Source organism: Rattus rattus, chromosome 1 (assembly GCF_011064425.1).
Source record: "Rattus rattus isolate New Zealand chromosome 1, Rrattus_CSIRO_v1, whole genome shotgun sequence".
Lineage (NCBI taxonomy): Eukaryota > Metazoa > Chordata > Mammalia > Rodentia > Muridae > Rattus > Rattus rattus.
In genome coordinates this window covers 248,984,495-249,005,120 of record NC_046154.1, presented here as the reverse complement: position 1 = coordinate 249,005,120, position 20,626 = coordinate 248,984,495, and the positions used below count along the sequence as shown (strand labels likewise).

At 51.8% G+C, this 20,626-nt stretch overlaps 3 protein-coding genes across 5 annotated transcripts; 2 read left to right on the top strand and 1 right to left on the bottom strand.

Annotated features, from left to right (window-relative positions):
• The first annotated feature begins 7,918 nt into the window (after positions 1–7,918).
• Positions 7,919–10,098, top strand: Foxh1 (forkhead box H1). Its single transcript, XM_032917491.1, has 3 exons — positions 7,919–8,287; positions 8,552–8,656; positions 8,753–10,098. The coding sequence occupies exons 1-3, from the start codon at positions 7,934–7,936 to the stop codon at positions 9,584–9,586; spliced, it is 1,293 nt and encodes a 430-aa protein (XP_032773382.1). The 5' UTR covers positions 7,919–7,933; the 3' UTR covers positions 9,587–10,098.
• On the bottom strand, positions 9,698–17,445 carry Kifc2 (kinesin family member C2). 3 transcript variants are annotated; one of them, XM_032917471.1, is made up of 19 exons: positions 17,415–17,445; positions 17,012–17,069; positions 16,682–16,763; positions 16,393–16,541; positions 16,159–16,297; positions 15,908–16,050; positions 15,761–15,826; positions 15,557–15,685; positions 15,092–15,169; positions 14,867–14,981; positions 14,681–14,790; positions 14,016–14,124; positions 13,749–13,912; positions 11,775–11,879; positions 11,567–11,688; positions 11,350–11,473; positions 11,126–11,255; positions 10,787–11,043; positions 9,698–10,715 (listed from the first exon to the last, which is right to left on the bottom strand). In XM_032917471.1, the coding sequence occupies exons 4-19, from the start codon at positions 16,465–16,467 to the stop codon at positions 10,461–10,463; spliced, it is 2,121 nt and encodes a 706-aa protein (XP_032773362.1). In that variant the 5' UTR covers positions 16,468–16,541; positions 16,682–16,763; positions 17,012–17,069; positions 17,415–17,445; the 3' UTR covers positions 9,698–10,460. The 3 variants fall into 3 exon arrangements, with proteins under 3 accessions (XP_032773362.1, XP_032773356.1, XP_032773370.1); XM_032917465.1 differs by having other exon boundaries at positions 17,012–17,442; XM_032917479.1 differs by lacking the exons at positions 10,787–11,043; positions 11,126–11,255 and having other exon boundaries at positions 17,012–17,442.
• A 202-nt stretch (positions 17,446–17,647) lies between these two features.
• On the top strand, positions 17,648–19,500 carry LOC116913354 (cysteine and histidine-rich protein 1-like). The gene is made up of 3 exons (XM_032917511.1): positions 17,648–17,766; positions 18,328–18,550; positions 18,726–19,500. Exons 2-3 carry the CDS (start codon positions 18,458–18,460, stop codon positions 19,209–19,211), a joined length of 579 nt encoding a protein of 192 aa, XP_032773402.1. The 5' UTR covers positions 17,648–17,766; positions 18,328–18,457; the 3' UTR covers positions 19,212–19,500.
• The last annotated feature ends 1,126 nt before the right edge of the window (positions 19,501–20,626 follow it).

Genomic DNA, 20,626 nt, shown 5'->3' with positions numbered 1-20,626 from the left:
GAAGAACAAAGAGATTTAAGATGACTGATCCCTCCTAAACAGTCCTCTTCCCAGTATGGCCATACTGCTTTCTACTATACTTGTCTGTTATTGGGACCCTCAGGGCCTAAGCTCTGAGACTTAATATCTTCAGTAACAATCCTAGCACTCGGATCTGAAGTAGGAGGGTAAGTAGTTCAAGGTCATCACTGAATTGCACAGCCACCTGGAAGCCAGTCTGAATTTCGGGAGACTCTGTCTCAAAAAAAAAAAAAAAAAAAACGTTCTTTTTAGGTCTCTGCTCTGATCCGGCTCACAGGCAGCTCACGCCTACCTGCGCACGCTCTGGTCTCAGCTACAGTTCTGGTCCTCATCTGAGGCTCTATGTTCTTTTTTTAATACTCTGACTTCCTTGTCATAAACAGGAGAACTATATAAATTCAACTTCCCCCTATTTTTGATGTACAGAAGTGAAAGTTGATTAGCTCAATACCGACAGGGCTAATTGTCCCACGGGAAGGACCCATATATTAGCACAGGTAACACCAGCCAGCCCAGTCCCATAGCTGAGTAGAGAATGTGGAAGGGCCCTTCCCAGACATCAAGGGAGACTGGCAATCTTCCTCTTCCACTCCCTTTCCTGTTGCCATCCAGCTCCAAAATAGATCTAACTCAAAGCCAGGGCTGAGGGCTAAAGTGGCAGTGGGCATTTGAACAGATGCTCGATGAGAGCTGAAGGTAACACTCAGTGAGGGTGAGGAGAAGACAACGGACCCAGTAGCAACTTCCCAGGAAACCTGTGGCAGGTACTGCTCCCTGTCACTGCCCCAGTCACATCTCTCCTGGGCTGCCACCCCCTTGTAAACTGGAAACTAAGGTCTGTCAGACACAAACTTGACAAAAGATTTAAAAAAAAAGAAAGAAAAAAAGGTGAGCTTTGAAGAATAAAGGAAAGTTTGTTCTTGTCCCATAGAGACCTGACTCAAATCCACATGAGGCAGGTCAGAGAGCCTGGGGGCCTCACTGCTGGCTGTGACATACGTTTGGATCTATGGACAGAAAAGGCACAATGACAAGCAACCAGAGCTTCCAGGGACTAAGCCACTACCTAAAGACTATGCATGGACTGACCCTGGACTCTGACCTCATAGGTAGCAATGAATATCCTAGTAAGAACACCAGTGGAAGGGGAAGCCCTGGGTCCTGCTAAGGCTGAACGCCCAGTGAACATGATTGTTGGGGGCAGGGCGGTAATGGGGGGAGGATGGGGAGGGGAACACCCATAAAGAAGGGGAGAGGGAGGGGTTAGGGGGATGTTGGCCCGGAAACCGGGAAAGGGAATAATAATATTCGAAATGTAAATAAGAAATACTCAAGTTAATAAAAAAGAAAGAAAGAAAGAAAGAAAGAAAGAAAGAAAGAAAGAAAGAAAGAAAAGGCACAGACATAGGAGTTCCATCCAGACTTAGAACAAGAGAGCATAAGGTCCTACAGTGAACAATGGTTATACTGAGACTCCCCTTATACTCAGGATCAATGGGGACAATCCCAACACTAACAAAAAAATATGCTTAGCAAATTCCTGAAAACTGGATGGTAGAAAAAAAGAGGTGGGAGCTGGCAGGACACTATGATGGCCCTGAAGCCACCAGGAAGAAGAAGAAGAAAGAAAGCAGCACAGACTATAGCATAATGGGGTCCAATAGCTCAAGGAAGTCAGCCATGGCACCACACATGGCTATGTCAAGGAGGATGGAAGCCAGCCTCTGCTACTTAGCAAGTCTGAAGCCAGTCTCGGCTATACAGACCCTATCAAAAACAAAACAAACAGACAAAACCCCAAAAAGGCCAATGTGGTGCAATCCCAGAACTCAAGAAGATCATGCCCAGTTCAAAGACAGCCTGCCCTACTGAATTCCAGACCAGCCTGGATTACAGAAGGAGAGCCTCTCACACAACCTAGCACTAGGGGCTGGGGATGAGTGAGAAAGCAGCTGCCCTTTGAAAATGGTTGTTATTCACAGGGTACAGGAGGTAAGAAATCAAATCCACAGTCAAACGATCTAATCTGCACACCTCACTCTGCAGCGAGATTGGTATTATTTCCATTTTTGCATTACAGGACCGTGGACTGCAGTTAACAGATGAGATGTAGCTCTGTGAGCCCAGCAGTAGAAAAGGAAAAGAGCCACATGACTTTGGGCACATTCCCAAAAGAAAAACTGGGAGTCGGTTACCTACACGGTTATATTCATAGCAGCAGCAGTCACAACAGAAAAGAACTGGAAACAATCCAAGCACCATCAACACAGGAACAAACAAGACTGGGCACATTCATACAGTGGAATATTACCCAGCTATAAAAAGGAATGGAACTCTGATACATGCTACAAAGGCGCGAGACGTAAAGGTACGGATTTTGTATGATTTCACCTGTGTGAGGTGCCTGTGCTATGCAGACTCCTAGAAGCAGAGTACAGCATGGCCTTCTGGCATCTAGAGGAGGAGGAGCAGGGATTCTTGTTTCATGGATGCAAACCTTTTATCTTGAACATTTTGGAAACAGAAGCAGTACATGGTGGTCCACTCCTATAACCACAGGATTTCAGAAGCTCAGTTCCGGGTCAGCCTGACTGTACACGGCAAGACACCATCTCATGAAATAAAAGGCAGAGTGCTGGGGCAGGGTGTGATGGCATATATCTGTAACCCCAACAAGGAGGCAGAGGTAGAGGCATGACAAGTTTAAGGCCACCCTGAGTTATTTAATAAGATCCTTGCTCAAAGGAAGAGAAAAAAAAAAAAACCTGAAGTAGTAGGTAACAAGTAGTACTTGCCTAGCATGTGAGATGTCCTGGGTTGTTATACTGGGTTCAATGCACAGCAGCACCAAAACCAAACCAGACATGCATGTATGTGCAGAAACACACACACACACACACACACACACACACACACACACACACACACACACACACACACACACACACGCACAGTAACATCCTACACCCACTATAGACCATCAAAAGGATAAAACAGGACTACTTCCATTTTGTTTTCTTGTTTTTTCAAGACAGGGTTTCTTAGTGTAGTCCTGCCTGTCCTGGAACTGACTCTGAGGACCAGGCTGACCAGAGATCTTCCTGCTTCTGTACTCAGAGTGCTAGGATTAAAGCTATGAGCTACCCAGCCCTGCAGATTTTTTATGTGAATTCAGTTTAGGTCAGGAGATAAAAGATGACAGCTAGCCTAGGTGTGGTGGCAAACACTTTAATCCCAACACTAGGGATGCAGAGGCAGACATTTCTGAGTTTAAACCTGGTCTACATAGCAAAATCCAAACCAACAAGGATTATACAGTGAGACTGTCTCAGAAAAAAAGGGGGGAGGGGGTAAGCAGAGGTATGGGGGACTCAAGAGAGGCTCAGTGGTTAAAAAAGACTTGCTGTTTTTCTAGAAGACCCAAGTTAAATCCTCAACATCACATCAAGGAGATGATAACCGCCTATAATTCCAGCTCTAGGGGGATCCAGCACCTCTGACCTCCAAGGGCACCTATACTCAACATATGCAGATATACACATACTCATAGTTTAAAACAACAAAAATAAAATTGATCTAAATGGCTAAGAACACTAGCTTCTCATTTGGGGTTGGTGGTCCATACCTTTAATCCCAGCATATGGAAGCCAGAGGCTGATACACTTGAGTTTGAGACCAGTCTGGTCTACAGAGTGAGTTCCAGGACAGCCAGGGCTACACAGAGAAACACCCACACTCACAAAGAAAAAGAGCACAGGACCCAGGTTCAATCCTCAACACTGACACAGTGGCTCACAACTATTTCACAGGCTATTCAATGCTCTCTGCTGGCCTCCAAGGGCACTGTGCACACATAGTATATAGACATACATACAAGCAAAACACCCAAATAAAAAATATAATTTTAAAAAACTCTAGTAGGCTAGAGAAAAGGCTCAGAGGTTTATGAGCACTGGCTGCTGTTCCAGAGGACCTAGGTTCGATTCCCAGCACCCACACAGAAGTTCCTGTCTGTAATTCAGTCTCAAGGGACCTAGCACTCACTGGAGGCAATCCAGTAAGCAGCATTCCTTCATGGTCTCTCCTTCAGTTCTTGGCTCCAGGTTCCTGCCCTGACTTTGTTTCATGATGAACTACAAGCAGTAAGTTGAAACTAACCTTTAAAAAGATTCTAATAAGGACAACTCTTTTTAAAAGTAAGGTTTCGGGGTTGGGGATTTAGCTCAGTGGTAGAGCGCTTGCCTAGCAAGGGCAAGGCCCTGGGTTCATTCCCCAACTCCGAAAAAAAAAAAAAAAAAAAAAGAAAAAAAAAAGTAAGGTTTCTTTCTTAAAGGTCTCCTCTCTCTCTCTCTCTCTCTCTCTCTCTCTCTCTATATATATATATATATATATATATATATATGTATATATATATATATATATACACACACATATAGCAATTTTGATTTCTAATCCAGGACTCAGGAAACCATGGGTCAGTCTGTTAAACAGCCCATAAGCAAAAACTGACCTGAAACGACTGGAAAGGAGTCAGCTGTCTTTTTTACACACCTGAGAGGCAGAGATAGGAGAACCACTGCAAATTTGAGGCCAGCCTAAGCTATACTGCAAGTTTAAGGCCAGCTTAGGCTACATAGTGAGACCCAATCTCAAAAACAAATAATACAGGGACTGGTGAGACGGCCCAGAGGTTGAGAGCACTGGTTGCTGCTCTTCCAGAGCACCAGGATTTACTTCCCAGTAATCGCATGGTGGCTCACAACTATAAAAATGACAGGGGGTTAGGGATTTAGCTCAGTGGTAGAGCGCTTGCCTAGCAACCGAAAGGCCCTGGGTTCGGTCCCCAGCTCCGAAAAAAAGGAAAAAAAAAAAATGACAGTTCCAGGAGACCTATGTAGTTATCTTCTAACCACCTACATGTGTACCATGGCATATACCCACCCCAAACGATAAAGGAATAATACTTAAGAATTATTCCTTTAGGGCTGGAGAGATGGCTCAATGGTTAAGAGCACCGACTGCTCTTTCAGAGGACCTGAGTTCAATTCCCAGCAACCACATGGTGGCTCACAACCATCTGTAATGGTATCTGATGGCCTCTTCTGGTGTGTCTGAGGACAGCTACAGTGTACTTACATATAATGAATAAATCCTTTTCTTTTTCTTTTTCTTTTTTTTTTCTTTTTTCCGGGGCTGGGGACCAAACTCAGGACCTTGAGCTTCCTAGGCAAGCGCTCTACCATTGAGCCAAATCCCCAACCCTGAATAAATCTTTAAAAAAAAAAAAATTATTCCTTTAAAAAAGGAGGTGGGGAACAGGAAGGCCTGGGCCAACAGGGAAGAAAGTCAACCCAGGCATCAGGAGAGGAAAGTCCCCCAAAAAACTTTCTTGGGCAAAAAGTAGCAGCAGAGGCAGACTAGTAGCCCTTCAGAAAGCTGAAAGTCCCGTCACCATGACAACATGAAGCCAGTGGTCTGGGCAGGTTTCACTAGGCCAGCAGTCCCTCAATCAAATCGGCTCCCATACTGGAGTAGTAGCAGCTCTGGGCTCCTTGAAGTGAATCAGGCGGCCTTCTAAAGAGCCAGGGTGCTTAAAGCATGACAAAGCCTCCAAAGAAAACCTCAATCCTAAAAGGGAATACCTACGGAGCAAAGACACCTAGGAAGGCTCACTGAGGTCTGTCCTCTTGCCTCTACTTGCATCCCCCAAAAAGGAAATGAAAGAAAGAAAGGTGGAGCAGTCCGGGGTCAGCTAACTTTGCTCTATCTCCCAAGTCTGAAGCAAGCCACACACTTCTCTTCTGTACCCGTAATAATTAATCCTCCTTGTCTCTAGCCTCTAGCACTGGTTCAGTCAGGAACACGAAGGAGCTCAAACACTTCACAGGCTGATCTACATTCCTCTCCTAATCACAATCCATGAGGCACAGACTCCAGGAAAGGGGCACTTGAAGCCATAAGAGGCTCTAGAATGTGCTTTTTTCTGAACTCCAAAGCCCACATGAAGCATAGGAAAGTCCCTTCGCTGTCCTAATGTCAGAATGAAGACTGTCGGAGGATTTATCCGACCAACAGGTTGCAAGAACTACCTTCACTGATAGGTTTCACAAAACAAAAAAAACACCCTTCGCTGGCCGCCTCGCTGGCGCCCCTTCTGCAGGCCCCTTGTGACCCGCTCCACTGCCCGGCTAGCACCGGGCCGCAGAAGAACCGGCGCGGGCTCACCGGCCATGCCCCGCCCAGCCGTGCGTGCCAGGCCTTCCCTACGTTCCCATACAGGCCCGACCCTCACTCACAATCGCGGGCCCTCTCACCTGGAACCTCACCGGCCGTTCCCTGAACCCGGCCCGGCCGACCCTGGAGCCCGGCGCTGCTCCAGGCGCCACGGGGGCGGGCCCCGCGCCCATCCTCGCCATGGCAACGCGACACTTCCGGCCCGAGGTGTCCGGAGCGGAAGCCGCGGTGCTGGGTGGGAGTGCTGGGCATAGCGGCTCCGCAAGGGCGGGGCTATCCCCTGTAGATTGACGGGGACGGGGTCAGCTCCTGTAGATGATTGGTTGGCTTTTTTTTTTTTTTTTTTTTCGTGCTCTATTCAGTGGAATGAACACCTTGACGTCCCGGGTGGGGCGGGGAAGGGCAAGTGTTCAAGTGTTCCCGGAAGGGTGCTCTTTATCCTATTCTTTAATAAAAGGGTAGGAGTCCATGCTTCAAAGCAGAAGCAGTGCTTGGTCAAAAGAGGGAGCAGCGAATACCAGGGAATGGGCAGCAGTTTGGTTGATAGTTGGACCCTGGGACACTGTGGTCAGGGAGAAGCAGCCGTGATGAGGAGCCTTGAATATCAGACTAAGGAGCCAGGCTTTACCTGGAAGCAAGGAAGGACAAAGTGGAAAGGGAGACCTCAGGCTTGCGGGACAGAATGACTTATTTAGTGAATAGGTCTGAGGCCAGGGATATTTACCAGGTGAGAGACACAGGAACTCTCAGCTAGACCCTGTGAATAGAAAGCAGAGGGGCAGGAGGTGATAGGATTCCAGGGGAAGACAGATGAGAGCTAAAAAGAAGAATCTGAGATAAGATCACAACCCAGCCAGAGGTAGGACTGTCAGAGGAAGTGAAGTCCCACTGTGTTCATCCTCCATGTGTGTCCCCACTCCCTCCTGCGCTCATGACTGTACCTTCCTTGGCAAGAGTCTCAGTCCTTTGATAGTATAATCCGGAGGGGCTTCAAGGAAAAGGAATTCTCAAAAGTTTTTTTTTTTTTTTTTTTTGGAGCTGGGGACCAACCCAGGGCCTTGCGCCATAGGCAAGCACTCTACCACTGAGCTAAATCCCACCCCTTCTCAAAAGTTTTTAGTGCCGACAGTCTTGGATTGTTGACTCTAACACCAATCTCTGCCGTCTGTGCCCTGATTCAGATTCTCAATACAAACCTGCCCATTGTAGTAGCCAGGAGAACTTGGGTAAAGTTTAGAACATAGACAGTGACCAGGTCTCTGTATCCTCCTCTTGTTTCTGGGGACAGACTCTATTCCTTTTTGGTCTAGAAAGTCTGTCAGTCTGTATGCCCCCTACCTCATTAAGTTCTGGGCAGACTCCCCACCTAGGGCTTGACTTCTTTTGACTGCTTTGTCTTGAACTCCTGGGAATTCCCCATCCCTCTCTGGGTAGTTTGGCTGGAGAAGTCATTTCCCCTCTGTTAAATGGGAGTTAGGGACCAACCCAGGCAGATACATTACCCTGGGGTAGACTTCTTTCAAGGGCTTTTCCTTCCATGTTATAGGGGATACCCAGGCACCCAAAGGCAACTTGGGAGTGGAGACTGATTTCAAAGGCCACCAAAAGTCCCTACTGGAATCTTTTCTGCCCTTCCCTCCAAGATTAACTGAAACCTGCTAATTGTGGCTGCCCACACATGTTCCCCTCCCCCACAGCCTCTTTCTCTCACCCCTCCCCCTTTCATCAGAATGATAAAGAAAGAGCCTGGCCTCCCTGTCCCAGCATGGCCTCGGGCTGGGACCTGGCCTCAACTTACAGTCCGACTACCCTGAGCCCCCAGTTGGTCCAGGCTCTGGCCCAGGGCTACGTCCCTTGTATGGGGCCTCTCGACAACTCTCAGCTGAGGCTTCCAGAAGCAGAGTCTCTTTCGAAGACCCCCAAGAGGAGGAAGAAGAGATACCTACGGCATGACAAGCCCCCCTACACTTACTTGGCCATGATCGCCTTGGTAATTCAGGCCGCACCCTTCCGCAGACTGAAACTGGCTCAGGTGAGAGAGTCCCTCGTGCTTTGGGGCACAACTTCCCAGACCTGTACCCACTTACTGTAGGCTCACGCTTCACCTCTGCCTAGTCCACTCATCCTTGCCTGTGAGACCAGACCTGAGACTCTTCTTCCACAACCCCCACACACTCTGCTCTCAGGCACAGAAGTCTAATCCGCTAAGAAGGGAAGTCCTGGGGTCGGCTGTAGGAGAGGGAGAGGGTACTACTCCAATCCCTGCCTCACCGCGCCAAATACTGCCTATTTTCAGATTATCCGTCAGGTCCAGGCAGTGTTCCCCTTCTTCAGGGACGACTATGAGGGCTGGAAGGACTCCATCCGCCACAACCTTTCCTCTAACCGGTGCTTCCGTAAGGTGGGGTGGTCAATGATCGAATCCTGGGGGCGGTATGGGCTTGGAAACCCTGAATCTCTCGGTAGAACAGCCACACCCAAGCCAACCACTCTCTAGGTGCCTAAGGACCCTGCAAAGCCCCAGGCCAAGGGCAACTTCTGGGCGGTGGACGTGAGCCTGATTCCTGCAGAGGCGCTGCGCCTTCAGAACACTGCCCTGTGCCGTCGATGGCAGAACCGGGGCACACACAGAGCGTTCGCCAAGGACCTGAGCCCCTATGTGCTCCACGGCCAGCCTTATCGGCCACCCAGTCCCCCACCACCATCTAGGGAGGATTTCAGCATCAAGTCCCTGCTAGGGGACCCTGGGAAAGCATCCACATGGCCCCAGCATCCTAGGCTAGCTGGACAGAGCACTCCAGCTCAGGCAAGCACCTTGTCAAAGGGGGAAGAGGGGGTAGGCGCTGGACCCTCTAACGTCTCTGATAAGCCTCTGTGGCCCCTCAGCTCCCTTCCCGGGCCCACAAGAATAGAGGGGGAGACTTCCCAAGGGGAAGTCATCAGGCCTTCTCCTGTTTCCTCAGACCAAGGCTCCTGGCCCCTCCACTTACTTCAGGATTCCTCAGATTCCATGGGAATGTCCAGGAGGGGGAGCAGAGCTTCCTTGTGGGGACAGCTACCCACCTCTTACTTGCCCATCTACACGCCCAATGTAGTAATGCCCTTGGCCACACTACCCCCTACCTCTTGTCCCCGGTGCCCATCTTCAGCCAGCCCAGCCTACTGGAGCGTGGGTACTGAATCCCAAGGGTCCCAGGACCTGCTCTGTGATCTGGACTCCCTCTTTCAGGGAGTACCACCCAACAAGAGCATCTATGATGTGTGGGTCAGCCACCCTAGGGACCTGGCAGCTCCTGCCCCAGGCTGGCTCCTTTCCTGGTATAGCATGTAATATTTTAGGGCAGACAAGGGCTACTTCTCTCTTCCATCCATGGATATCATTTTGATGAACCAGAGCTAGGAGCACGTCCACTGCAACAGCTTCAAAACACCAGGCACAGCCTTGCTGAAAACCCACAGCTTTAATTAGGTAACTCCAGAAAGGGTTTTGCCTCTGCTAGACAGGAAGGCCTGGCCAACCGTGCCTTTGACACTCTCACACACAGGGACCAGATCTGGAGAGCAGGGCTCAACCTAGATAGTGCCTCCTCTTGATCCCACCTTCTCAGGCCCTCAAGCCATCCATCTATCCATCCCGCTGTCACCATGCCTTCCTGGCTCCAGGCTGGGGGAGGGAGAGCCAAAAGTGGGTCCAATCTGAAGTCTTGCCCTCTGTCAACTGCCTGGGTGGAAGGTAGCACCTTTCAGGGAAAGGGTTAAGAAATGAAAGACTGGACCATACATGATTTTGGTGTAATGGAAGTCGGGGAGTGATTAACAGTAAAGGAATTTACAACGTTTTAATTCCAAGTCTGATGCTGGGGGCAGGGTGGCGACTTGGGAAACCACTTGGTCTGGGGTCTGGTTCCTGCAGCTTGGCTCCCCCGCTGTGTGCTGTGATAAGGGCAAACGGATAAGGAGACAACTAAGGGCCCTGGGCTCAGCTGGGGGTGGAAGGGCGGAGGTAATCCCTCGTCAAAGCATAACATTCTCTGGCCAGATCAAGAAGAGGAAGGGGGAAGCTGCACGACTCTGTTGTGGGCAGTCAGGGCCCCAGAGTTTTTGTCTTTTAAAGGGTGACCTGGGAAATGGGGTGTAGGATTCACAGCTGCCTCTGCCAGCAGAGGTATGTTCTCTAGCCAAGTACCAAGAGCTTTGACCCAGATCTAAGGAGGCAGGTCCCCTGGAGGTTCAAGAGTCAAGCCAGAACAGCTGTTGGGGCTGGGACTGGGAGGGCTGCCAGGAGATGGTGTAGGGGTGCAGGAAGTTCCAGTGAGAGGGGTGTCAGTACTGAGAGAAGAAGGGGTCCCAGAGCGTGGGGTTCTACGGCGCCGAGCAGGCCCCAGTTCCACTTGACCCACTCGCTGGGCGAACTTCAGTGAGCAGATGGTCTCCCCGAGATCTTCCGCCCTTGTGGAGATCTACAAGAGAGGGGAACTCATTCACAGTCCCGGGTGGCAGCACCCAGGCTTGCACTAGCCCAGGGACCCACCTGCAGCAGTAAAACTGCAGTGGTGCCCTCGCCAAGCGCCGGCTGTAAAAGGCGCGTAAGCTGTGAGTCACGAAAGGGCACATGAGGCCTCCGAGCTCGAAGCGCGGCCATCACTCCTCCTAGTGCCAGCAAGGAGCGGTTGATTGCCTGGGCCTCACGCAGACGCCGGGCGCCATTCGGGTCTCTCTGTACCGGGCTGGCCACCCCTGCTTTCCACACCCGTTCAGATCCTGCCAGATCCACCAGGTGCAGTGTGCCTGCAGGGCAAATGAACCAGATGTGGAGGGAAACCTTTATAGAGCTGGAAACTCAGCTGGACTTAAGCACAACCAGTGGTACCTGTGATACCGTGGGCCCGAGGGGGAGAAGCTGCACGTAAAGTCAGCGTAATTAGGGCGTGGGAGCGTGAGCTGTGCTGGTTCATAACCGTGGCTGCTGTAGCTCGGTTGCTTCTCCCCAGACTCAGCATCTGGAGAGCAGAGCATCAAGGCTAACCTGGTATATATATATATAGTCCCTGCCCCTAGCTGGGAGCAGACAGGGGCCCTGGAGGGCAGCTGTACCTGGTGCAGGGTTTCCAGGTTAGGTACGTCCCAGTGTGTGAGGCCGGCCACTTGAATTCCCCCCTGCCCTGCAGGTCCCTGCCTGACTACCAGGCGCTCTGGAGGCCCCGTAGCTAGGAGGTCCCTGGTGAGAGAGAGTGGGTTTAGTTCTATGGGTTTTAAAGGTGCCTGCAGAAACGGCCAGGGGCGAGGAGAAAGCCGCCCACGCATCCCTGACCTGACTGCCTCGTTGTAGATCTCCACCATGCTGAGGGTCACATGGTGGTGCCCTCCAGTCCCCATCTCCCGGAACAGCAACTGCAGTGCCCTAGGCGCTATGCCAGGATCCTCAGGTGGGCCCTGAGGACAGTGTGAAGTGCCACATTGGACTCTCATACAAAGCCCGAGTCTCCCCTCCTCCCTCCCAAGTGCGAGCTCCAACCTACCTCCATGCTGTAGGTTTTCCCTGTCCCAGTCTGACCATAGGTGAAGATGCAGACACTGTACCCCTGGAGGCAGGACAACACAGCTGGCTCCAGCTGCCTGAAGACCTGGGGACGAAAAACAGGCGGAAGAAATGTTCTCAGTCCTTTCCTATCTCCTCATTCAAGACCTGGAAGGCAGCAAAGTGCAGTCAGCAAAATGTGAGCAAAGTTTAACTCCCCTGGGAAGTGGCTCCTTCCTTCAGACAGCGGCTGCCAATCGGATCGGATCGGATCGGAGGGGTGGAAGCATAACAAAATACAACAGCCTGATGGACAATTTAGAGTCCTAGAGACCGGTTAGGAAGTCCGGGGTGAGGTGGGGGAGGGGGAGAGCAGTGGTCAAGAGCTTAGATGCCAGGGCTAGACTTCAGGTTAACCCGTGGGGTGACTAAAAGCCAAGTACTATATCATCCTTTTTTTTTAAAGACTTATTTATAAGTACATTGAGTACATTGTTGCTGTCTTCAGACACACCAAAAGAGGGCATCAGATCTTATTATAGATGGTTGTGAGCCACCATGTTGTGCTTGTTGGGAATTGAACTCAGGACCTCTGGAAGAGTAGACAGTGCTCTTAACCACTGAGCCATCTCTTCAGCTCAGTATCATCCTTTCTATGTTTTTTCTGAGTCATTCCTGTCTATGGCAACTAATAGAAATGCATGCTGGGAACCTGAGTAGTAGGCGGGAAAATAATAAACCTAAATAGGGAGGAGTGGTGCATGCCTTTAATTCCAACCCTCGAGAAGCAGGGGCAGGCAGACCTCTGAGCTTGAGACCAGGCTGTCTACTTAGCTAGCTCCAGGCCAGCCAGAGATATACAGTGAGACCCTATCTTAAAAACAAACAAACAAGAAGGACCTCTGTGGGTATAGGAGATAATGACCAGGAAGGACTGCAGAAACCAGGCTCAGGAACAAAGCTGAGGAAGACGTGGGGCTGAAACATTCAACCTGTTGGACAGAACTATTGTGGAGACAATAAGTCTTTTGAGTAACTACACAGCCAACTCTCATAGGAGAAGGTCTTTAGACACTGGCTGGCTGTCACTTCTAATTGACGATCCTATAAATAATGTCTGGAATTAGCGGAGTGAGGATAAAAGGTTCAGGAGTAGGTAGTACAAAATGGAAAATACAGGTGAGATGCTTCGTTTGGTCCAGCTTGTTGGATCGCTCACCCAGTGAGGGCTCCCCAAAGCACTGCAGGAAAGTCTAGGGAGCTGTGCGTGGCTGCAGTTTGGGGTGGGAGATGATGCCAAGGTGAGTAGAAGAAAGACAGAGGCAGGTGGGACATCAGTCAACAGCGAGTCTCTCCGTTAGATACTACAGTATACCTTCTGTGAGAGCAGCAGGTAGTCTGGGTCTTCACTGCCTGCTTTGTCCCTTACCTAATCCCTTATCAGCTCTGAGCCCACATCTGAGTCACAGAAGCTCCAGCAGCACAGTGTATGTGCAAGTGGAGACCATGTATGAAACAAGTTGGGTAGACTGCTTTTCCACTGGTGTCTGGCCAGAAAAAAGGGGAGAGTAGGATCAGAGCAGGGTAGTGGGGGAGCACTGGGGCTCCCACATAACCTGTCGTAGGGTCGCAAAGCAAGTAGAGGCTCTGTCTTCCCAGATGGGCCGAAGCCTGGGCAAAAGAGGTTCCAAGCTAGCACCCATAGGATCGTAGCCCTGTCTTCACCACTGGGGTACCATCAGTGCTCTGTAGCCAGTCCCCCAGGAGCAGTAACTCACTTGGACAGGTTCACTTTCCTTAGCCCTCAGCTGGGCAGCCAATCCTGCTTCCAAGAACTTTCAGTGGCTCCCTTCCCTGATGGAGCCCAGCCTCCCACCATCTAGGTATTCAGACAGGCATGGAAGAGGGAATGGGCCTCTTCTGGACTCATGGGACTCTAAGGAAGGGTCAGGACAGATGCAATGGTAGCTGTCACCTCCTCCTGGCTGGCATCTTGAGGAAAGACCCAGTCCAGGCGAAAACGATGCTGGCGTCCTCGGTAGCACGTGGTGATGCTTCCCCCTTGTCCGGGCTCCATGCTCACCAGGCTGGAAGGTTTCCCTTCAGCTGGTCTCAGCCGACACAGAACACGAATATTCCCTGCAATGGGGACCACATTGACACATTGCCTCCACAGCCCTGAAACAGAGAGAGTTCTTCTAACCTGTAGTCACTGGGGCTTCACTTCCAAAGACAATCTCACCCTTGAGTTCCAAAAGCCGCCCTGAGCATCCAGTTGTGGGTGCTTGGTGCCCTTCTGGGAGCTGAGTCTTAGCCTTTCCAGCTGACAGAGCCCCAAGGGCCCAGGAAACCTGTGAGGAAAATGAAGAAAGGTGTACAGGTGTTCCAGTAAAGTAGGGTGCTGAAAGCAAAAGGATCGTTTGTAGGGGTGTACAATTGTCAGTGGGTGCGGACCTGAGGTCATCATTCAGTGGGTCTGAAACAGAATCTAGGAATCATTTGTCCTTCTGGGCTGCCCAGCAATTGTCAGTTTTCACAGTACAGAAATGAGGACACAGCCAGGTGGGGGCGGTGCATACTTTCATCCCAGCACTTGGGAGGCAGAGGCAAGTGGATCTCTGAGTTTGAGACCAGCTTGGTCTACAGAGTGAGTTCCAGGACATCGGGGCTACACAGAGAAAATCTGTATCAATTCCCCTACCTCCAAAAATAGAAAAAAGAAAGAAAGAAAGAAATCAGGACACTTTGGGTTACTCAGAAATTATTCTGAGCCAAGTGTCAACAACTGGCCCACTGGTACAGGCAGCTCCTGACGGACAGTAAGGGAAACAATAACAGAGGCTCCCCTGGGATGGACAGTGAACAGACTGCTTATAGAAAAGGTACTAGAAGGGGAAGGATCCTAACCTGGCCCTGAGCCTCACTCAGAGAGCCCTGACAGCTCTGGGTAAAGGTGCTGACCAGTCCTCGGAGGTCCCCACAGCCCTGACGGAGGCTGGCCATCCGTGCCCGAAGTCCTAGAGGAGGAAGGCCGTTGAGAGGAAAAACAGCGGATTGCAGAGGTTTCCCAGAAACCACCTTCTCAGCCATTACCTGCCAGCTGTCCGTGAACTTGCTGCAGCTCCTGTCTGCAGTTCTGTTCTGTCTCCTGCTGAAGCTGCTGGAGGGCCCCTCGAAGGCCCTGCAGCTGCAGCTCCTGTACCCCCAGCTGTCCCTCCCAAGCCCACTTCTGTCACTGAGGAAACAGGCACCAGGCCCTGCCCCAGACTTCCCCTCCCAGTTTCCCATCCCTCCTTATCCCTAGGTCCCCTAGCCCACCTGGACCCGGAGAGCTTCTGTGGTGTCCTGGGCCTCTTGAAGCTGGCCCTGCAGCTCCAACAGTGCTCCTGCCTCCTCCTGTAGAGAGTGGGAACCAGATGGTCCATAGAGCCAAGTGCAAACTCAGGAAAGAGTATCCTATAGTTCCATCCCACAGACTCAGGCCAGAACAAGAATGGCTCAGTCCACAGTACCCAACTCCATGCAAGTCTCCCTGACCCAGGCTCTTTGCTCTGTGTTTTCCTGAGGTTACTAGGAGAGTCCAAGAATGGGGGCAGGGGATGATTTCCAAGACAAATCAGCCTCACTTGATGGGGCTTCCCTGCAAAGACTTTGTTCATAGAGATGGCCCCCACTAAAGCAAATACGAAATTCCTGAGGAAGTTCAGGTACTGTTGCTGTGTACCTGGTGTACGGGAACCTGGACTGCAGACACTATAGCATAGCAGCAAAATGGCAGAGTACCTGGGGAGGTCTGGTGAGCGGTCCAGGCCCCCAGTGTAGCAGGAGGTCGCGAGTAAGGCTCAAGCTCTGTTTCAGTGCTTCATTCTCCAATGTGAGGTGCTGAACTCTTTTCTCTGAGTCTGTCACCCCCTGACAGAGAGGGACATCATCAGGACCCACCTGATGACTATTCAACTATTCCCTGTGCCCACACCAAAGCCTCACCACTCCCAGACGAAGTCTACTCAGCTCTTCTTCCTGCTGCTCCAGCTGCTGTCTCAGTTCTTCCAGCTGTGGAGGAGTCGGGGACACGACAGAATCCCCTTTGGGCTCTCACACTCACCCAGCCCCTGACATCCCTGACTTCCTTACCTGTCCGAGAATGAGCTGTTCCAGCCGCTGCCAAACTCTCTGCTCCTCTTCCAACTGGGGAGGCTGATGCTCCTGGGTCTCATCCCTTGGTACCTCATCCAGGATGGGAGTGGGCTGAGAGCTTTCTTCTTGAGACAGAGAGCCTGGGGAGGGATGAGCCCAGTTACAAGTAAGAAAACGTCTGGCATAGAGAGCAGAGCCAGTTCCGATAGACCCTGCTCCTTCCACTAATGGTTATACTCTTTACAGACCATCTAGAGTGGAGGGCTGCACTGGGCAGGTTGGCTGAGTCCCCTGGAGCAGGGCCTGCCTCCCCCGGGGGCTCCGTGTCCATGCCAGAAGGGCCAAGAGCTGACTTGTTACTGTCAACAGTGGGGGGACTTCACCAGGCTGTGAAGGAAGTAAGAACCAAAGCAGAGGAGTTGGGGATGTGAGGACCACAGAGGCTGGGGAAAGGAATAATTGCTGAAGATGGCATTGCTCACCTTGCCCAGGTCAGGAGTCGTCCCGCAGCTCTCTTCTGCCTCCAACTGGACGGAGAGGAACTCAGCAAGGCGCATGAGTGCCTCTTCCAGCGACACCTCAGCTGCTCCACCCTCCGCTCCTTTCTGGCCATCTTCAGATTCGGAGCAGCCTTCGAGGCAAGTGAGGAAGGAAAAGGCATTCTGCATCACTAGATGGAGGGGAAGCCTCCCTCCCTCTCGGTGAGGTTACAGTACTCCAGCTGCAGGGATCCCCCAGACCCTTCCCCAGCAGCTCCTGGCATGCACCTACCGGCCAGGCTGTTCAGCTCGGTCCACAGTTCTGATGTGAATTGATCCGGACGGCGACGACCCCTAGGTTGGCCGCCGCTTTTCTGGGAAGAGAACATGGGGCGCAAGTGAGGGTGCTGGCAGCATGTGCGACTCTTTCGCTTATGAAATGGGCCAAGGGGTTGGGGTTGGGGTCTTTGACCCCACAAGCTATATACAGAGATAATACTGGTCTCTGAACACCCCGATTTCCCAGAGCCAGTGCCTAAGGACTTAAGCTGCACAGGTCAGCCACGGCCAGATCTCAGAATGATGGTGGTAACCAACCGTGGTGCAGGCCCACTCCGCTCACCTGGGTGGGGTCCCCGGGGTCCGAGACCGCCGCAGCACCGCCATCCCTGCGGAAAAGACTGTAGAAGATGTAGATGAGCAGAGAGTAAAAGGCGTACATGGGGGCGCGGGGCGGCAGAGAGCACCGCTTCGCGCCGCCCCGCGTCCCCGCACCAGGTCTCTGCACCCGCCCGCCGCAGTGCCCATGCGCATGCTCGCGGCGGTCGCCCCCACGGACGATCTTCCACGGGCGGAGGGCCCACACTGAGGGGCGACCGCGAGGAAATGCAAAACCTGTATTTAAGGCCCTATCAAGCGTTTTTTAGTCTCTCGCAAAGAGCTCCAAAAGGCTGTCTATCCTCTTTTGGGAATCCTGCGGATACCCCCATCAAGGTACGCGCACGGGAACGGAGACTTCAGTGTACAGGTGTACAACCTCTCCTCCCCCGGTAGCCCAGCCCAGACTCCACCCCTCCCGGGAGCCGGACCCAGCCCCGCCCAGATCTCCCCTTCCGTCATAACCTCGCCCCGCCCACAGCTAAGCGACACTCCTTCGAAGCCCCACCCCGTCCCGAGTTACAGCTCCGCCTAGACCCCTAGAAGCACCACCTCTTTTCTCTCATCCAATCCTACTCCTCCGAAGCCACGCCTACATCCCCGGCTCAGACCCTGGACCCTTCGCAATCTCTGTGCTCCTGCAAACCTGTACTGAAGCCCATGGGTTGTGACTCATGACTTTAATCCCAGCTCTCAGGAGGCAGAGGCAGGCAAATCTCAGTGAGTTTGAAGCCAGCCTGTTCTATACAGGAAGTTCCAGGACAGCTAGGGTTATGTGAAGAGACTCTATCTAAACCACAAACTAGAACTGAACTAGTACCTCCATGCTTCCAGCCCCACCCCTCTAGAGCCTCCCACGGCCCTCCACAGGCCCCGCCCCACCGCTCTAGCCGGAGCTCCTCTCGTTGGTGCGTGCAAGCTGGCTGCTCCAGTCCGCGCCTCAGGAGGGCGGGCTAGGAGGCGAGGCTGACTGTTGTGGGCGGGTTCGGGCCTTCAGTTCTGCGTCTCCAGGTGCTGCGCGCTCCCTGTGGCAGGCAGGCCTTCGCTGCCGCTTCTTCCCTTCTCCGGCGTGGAAGACCGTATAGGACCGTGCTCAGGCCATAGCAAGAAACAGCTAGCTCCTCTTGCTGTTCCTAGTCCCTGGACTGACACCCCGCTTGGGCGCCAAGATTCCAATCCCATTCCCCTTCCCCAGTAAATTAGTCCTTCCTTGCAGGTGAGTCTAGTGACCTCAGGCTCCAAAAAGTTTGGAACTGAATCTCTTCTAATGTCTACTCCAAGGTCTCTGGAACTTGAGATTCCTGAAGAGCTGCCCTAAGGACTCCGCGGATCGTCAGACTCTGTGCGTACCTCTCTCCAAATTTGAGGATTCCTTACCTATCTCCTCAAACTCACTACAATTCAACGTGTCATGGTTTCCAAACCCAGGAATGAATGGAGCACTGCCCTGTCCCACCTGGTGTTGGCAGGGGTGTCTCTGCATGCAGCGGTGAGCTCTGTACAGGTGAGTATTCTTACTTTCACAAACTGTAGATCCCTGCACTAGAAAGAGTGTGATGGGAGGCATGTAAGGCTAGGACTCCTTGCCCAAACAGTCCCAAACTCTTTCCTATTTAAAAGTAGCTGCTTTTAAATGGCTTCTTTTCCCTTCACATGTCTATCTTTCCCGGTGTCAACAGTCCAGTCGAGGAGCAGCTGCTGGCTTCCTGCTGCAGACCTTAGCCGCCGTCATTATGTTGGCCCCAGAGCTGAACACACATGAAGACTGTCTTGCTGGAGCTTGGGTTGCCACAGTCATCGGTCTGCCTCTTCTGGCCTTTGATTTTCACTGGGTGAATGGGGACCGCTCTTCTGCCAACCTGCTTCTGGGAGGAGGCATGGTGCTGGCAGTGGCTGGTGACCACCTTGGCCCTGAAGGATGCTCTGTAGCTGGGCAGGCAGTACTGCTGGTGGTTGCAGTGACCATCCTCATTGTAGCTGTTTTCACAGCCAACACTTATGGGATGTGGGGGGGTGCCATGCTGGGTGTGGCGGGCCTCTTGAGCCGGCTGGAAGAGGACAGGCTGCTACTGCTGCCAAAGGAGGATGTCTGTCGTTGGGCCCTGGCTGCAGGTAGTTGGGCCTATTGCCGGGCCTTGCACACACAGCGCCTGCAGTGGGAGTGACTGTGACACTGACAGCAACTCAGGGCTTCTGTGCCAGGTACTACTACTACCCCTCCTACCAGCCCACATGTAGAGGCCCTCTCTCCTTGGGATAAGCTATCCTTCCTCTTAAAGCGAGCCTTTCTAGTTTCACTAATGGGGCAAAACATTCCTTCTCTGGTCATGCATGTGTGGAAGCTTACTTAAATTAGAAGGCAAAGAACAGGTCTTTAGGACACTTGGGGCCTGATTCTGGGGGGAACATGGTTGTGAGTCAGAGGCCCGATTTCCAATAAACGTTAGGAATATACAGGAGTATGGAATCTGCTTATTCTTAGCTTCCTCAGGCCTCTAGGGTATCAGCTGATTTCCCCGAGTAAAGGAGAGGGGTGATGTGTAATTAGCATAAGATACCATTTACTTTGGCATTCAGGCAGACCTGCCAAGAGAATCCCGGTGTGCTGGGCATGGTGGTGCAGGTCTTTAATCCCAGTTTGGAGGCAAAGACAAGCCAATCTCTTGTGAGTTCCGGGTGGCCAAGCTGGTCTACAGAGTGAGTTCCAGAATGGCCAGTGCAACCTACAGTGAGACCCTGTATCAAAAAGTAAAAATGAAAGAAAAGAAAAAGAAGAAAGAAAAACATTTAATTTTAAAAGAGTAAAGAGAAAAAATTAAAAACTTCTCTGCCGAGAAGAGAGTTTTGGGCCTTGGTTTCCTGGGACATAGTAAATTTGCATATATCCTTGGTGGACCTGGCAGGTGGCCCTCTAGGGCAATGACCTTCACAAACTGATGGCTGAATTCATAAAGGGCAGAAGAGGGCTGTACCTCAGCGATTCCCAGAAACTGTACATCCCTCTGCACTGACTTGATTACTACCTGTTTGACACCCTCTTTTCTGTGCAAGACATAAAACTTAAGACCCCCCACTTTCTTCTACTCCAACTCTTTCTCCAACTCTGAGGCTGGGATAAAGAGATGGGTTAGGGAGTGTACCCAATCCTTCGCTGGCTGTTCCTGCACTTGCATCTTGTTGACCTTTATCCTGTTGCGAAGGAGTGGTGGTAGGTGGGTTTTTCAAGATTGTGTTCTAATACTCTGGTCAGCTAGGCCAGAGCCTTGCGCACACAAGCCCGAACTTCTTGTACACATTGGCACAGACACCCCCCGACATGGGAGTCTAAGGGCGCTTTGCACTCTCGATGAGTCTGAAGCCTGGGTACCTCTCCAGACCCCAGAACTGATTGTACTTCTCCAAGGGCGGACTCCCTACACCCCACATCCCTTCTCCTGGTCGCCTGCTGGACCCCACCCCCTTCTGTTCACCTTCTAGGGTGGGTGGGCTCTCCGGCGTTCTCGCTCGCCCATTGGAGGTGGCCGCCGCGTCGTCTTGGCCCTCGCGGAGCTTCCATTGGCTTGCGCGGAGCCCACGTGAC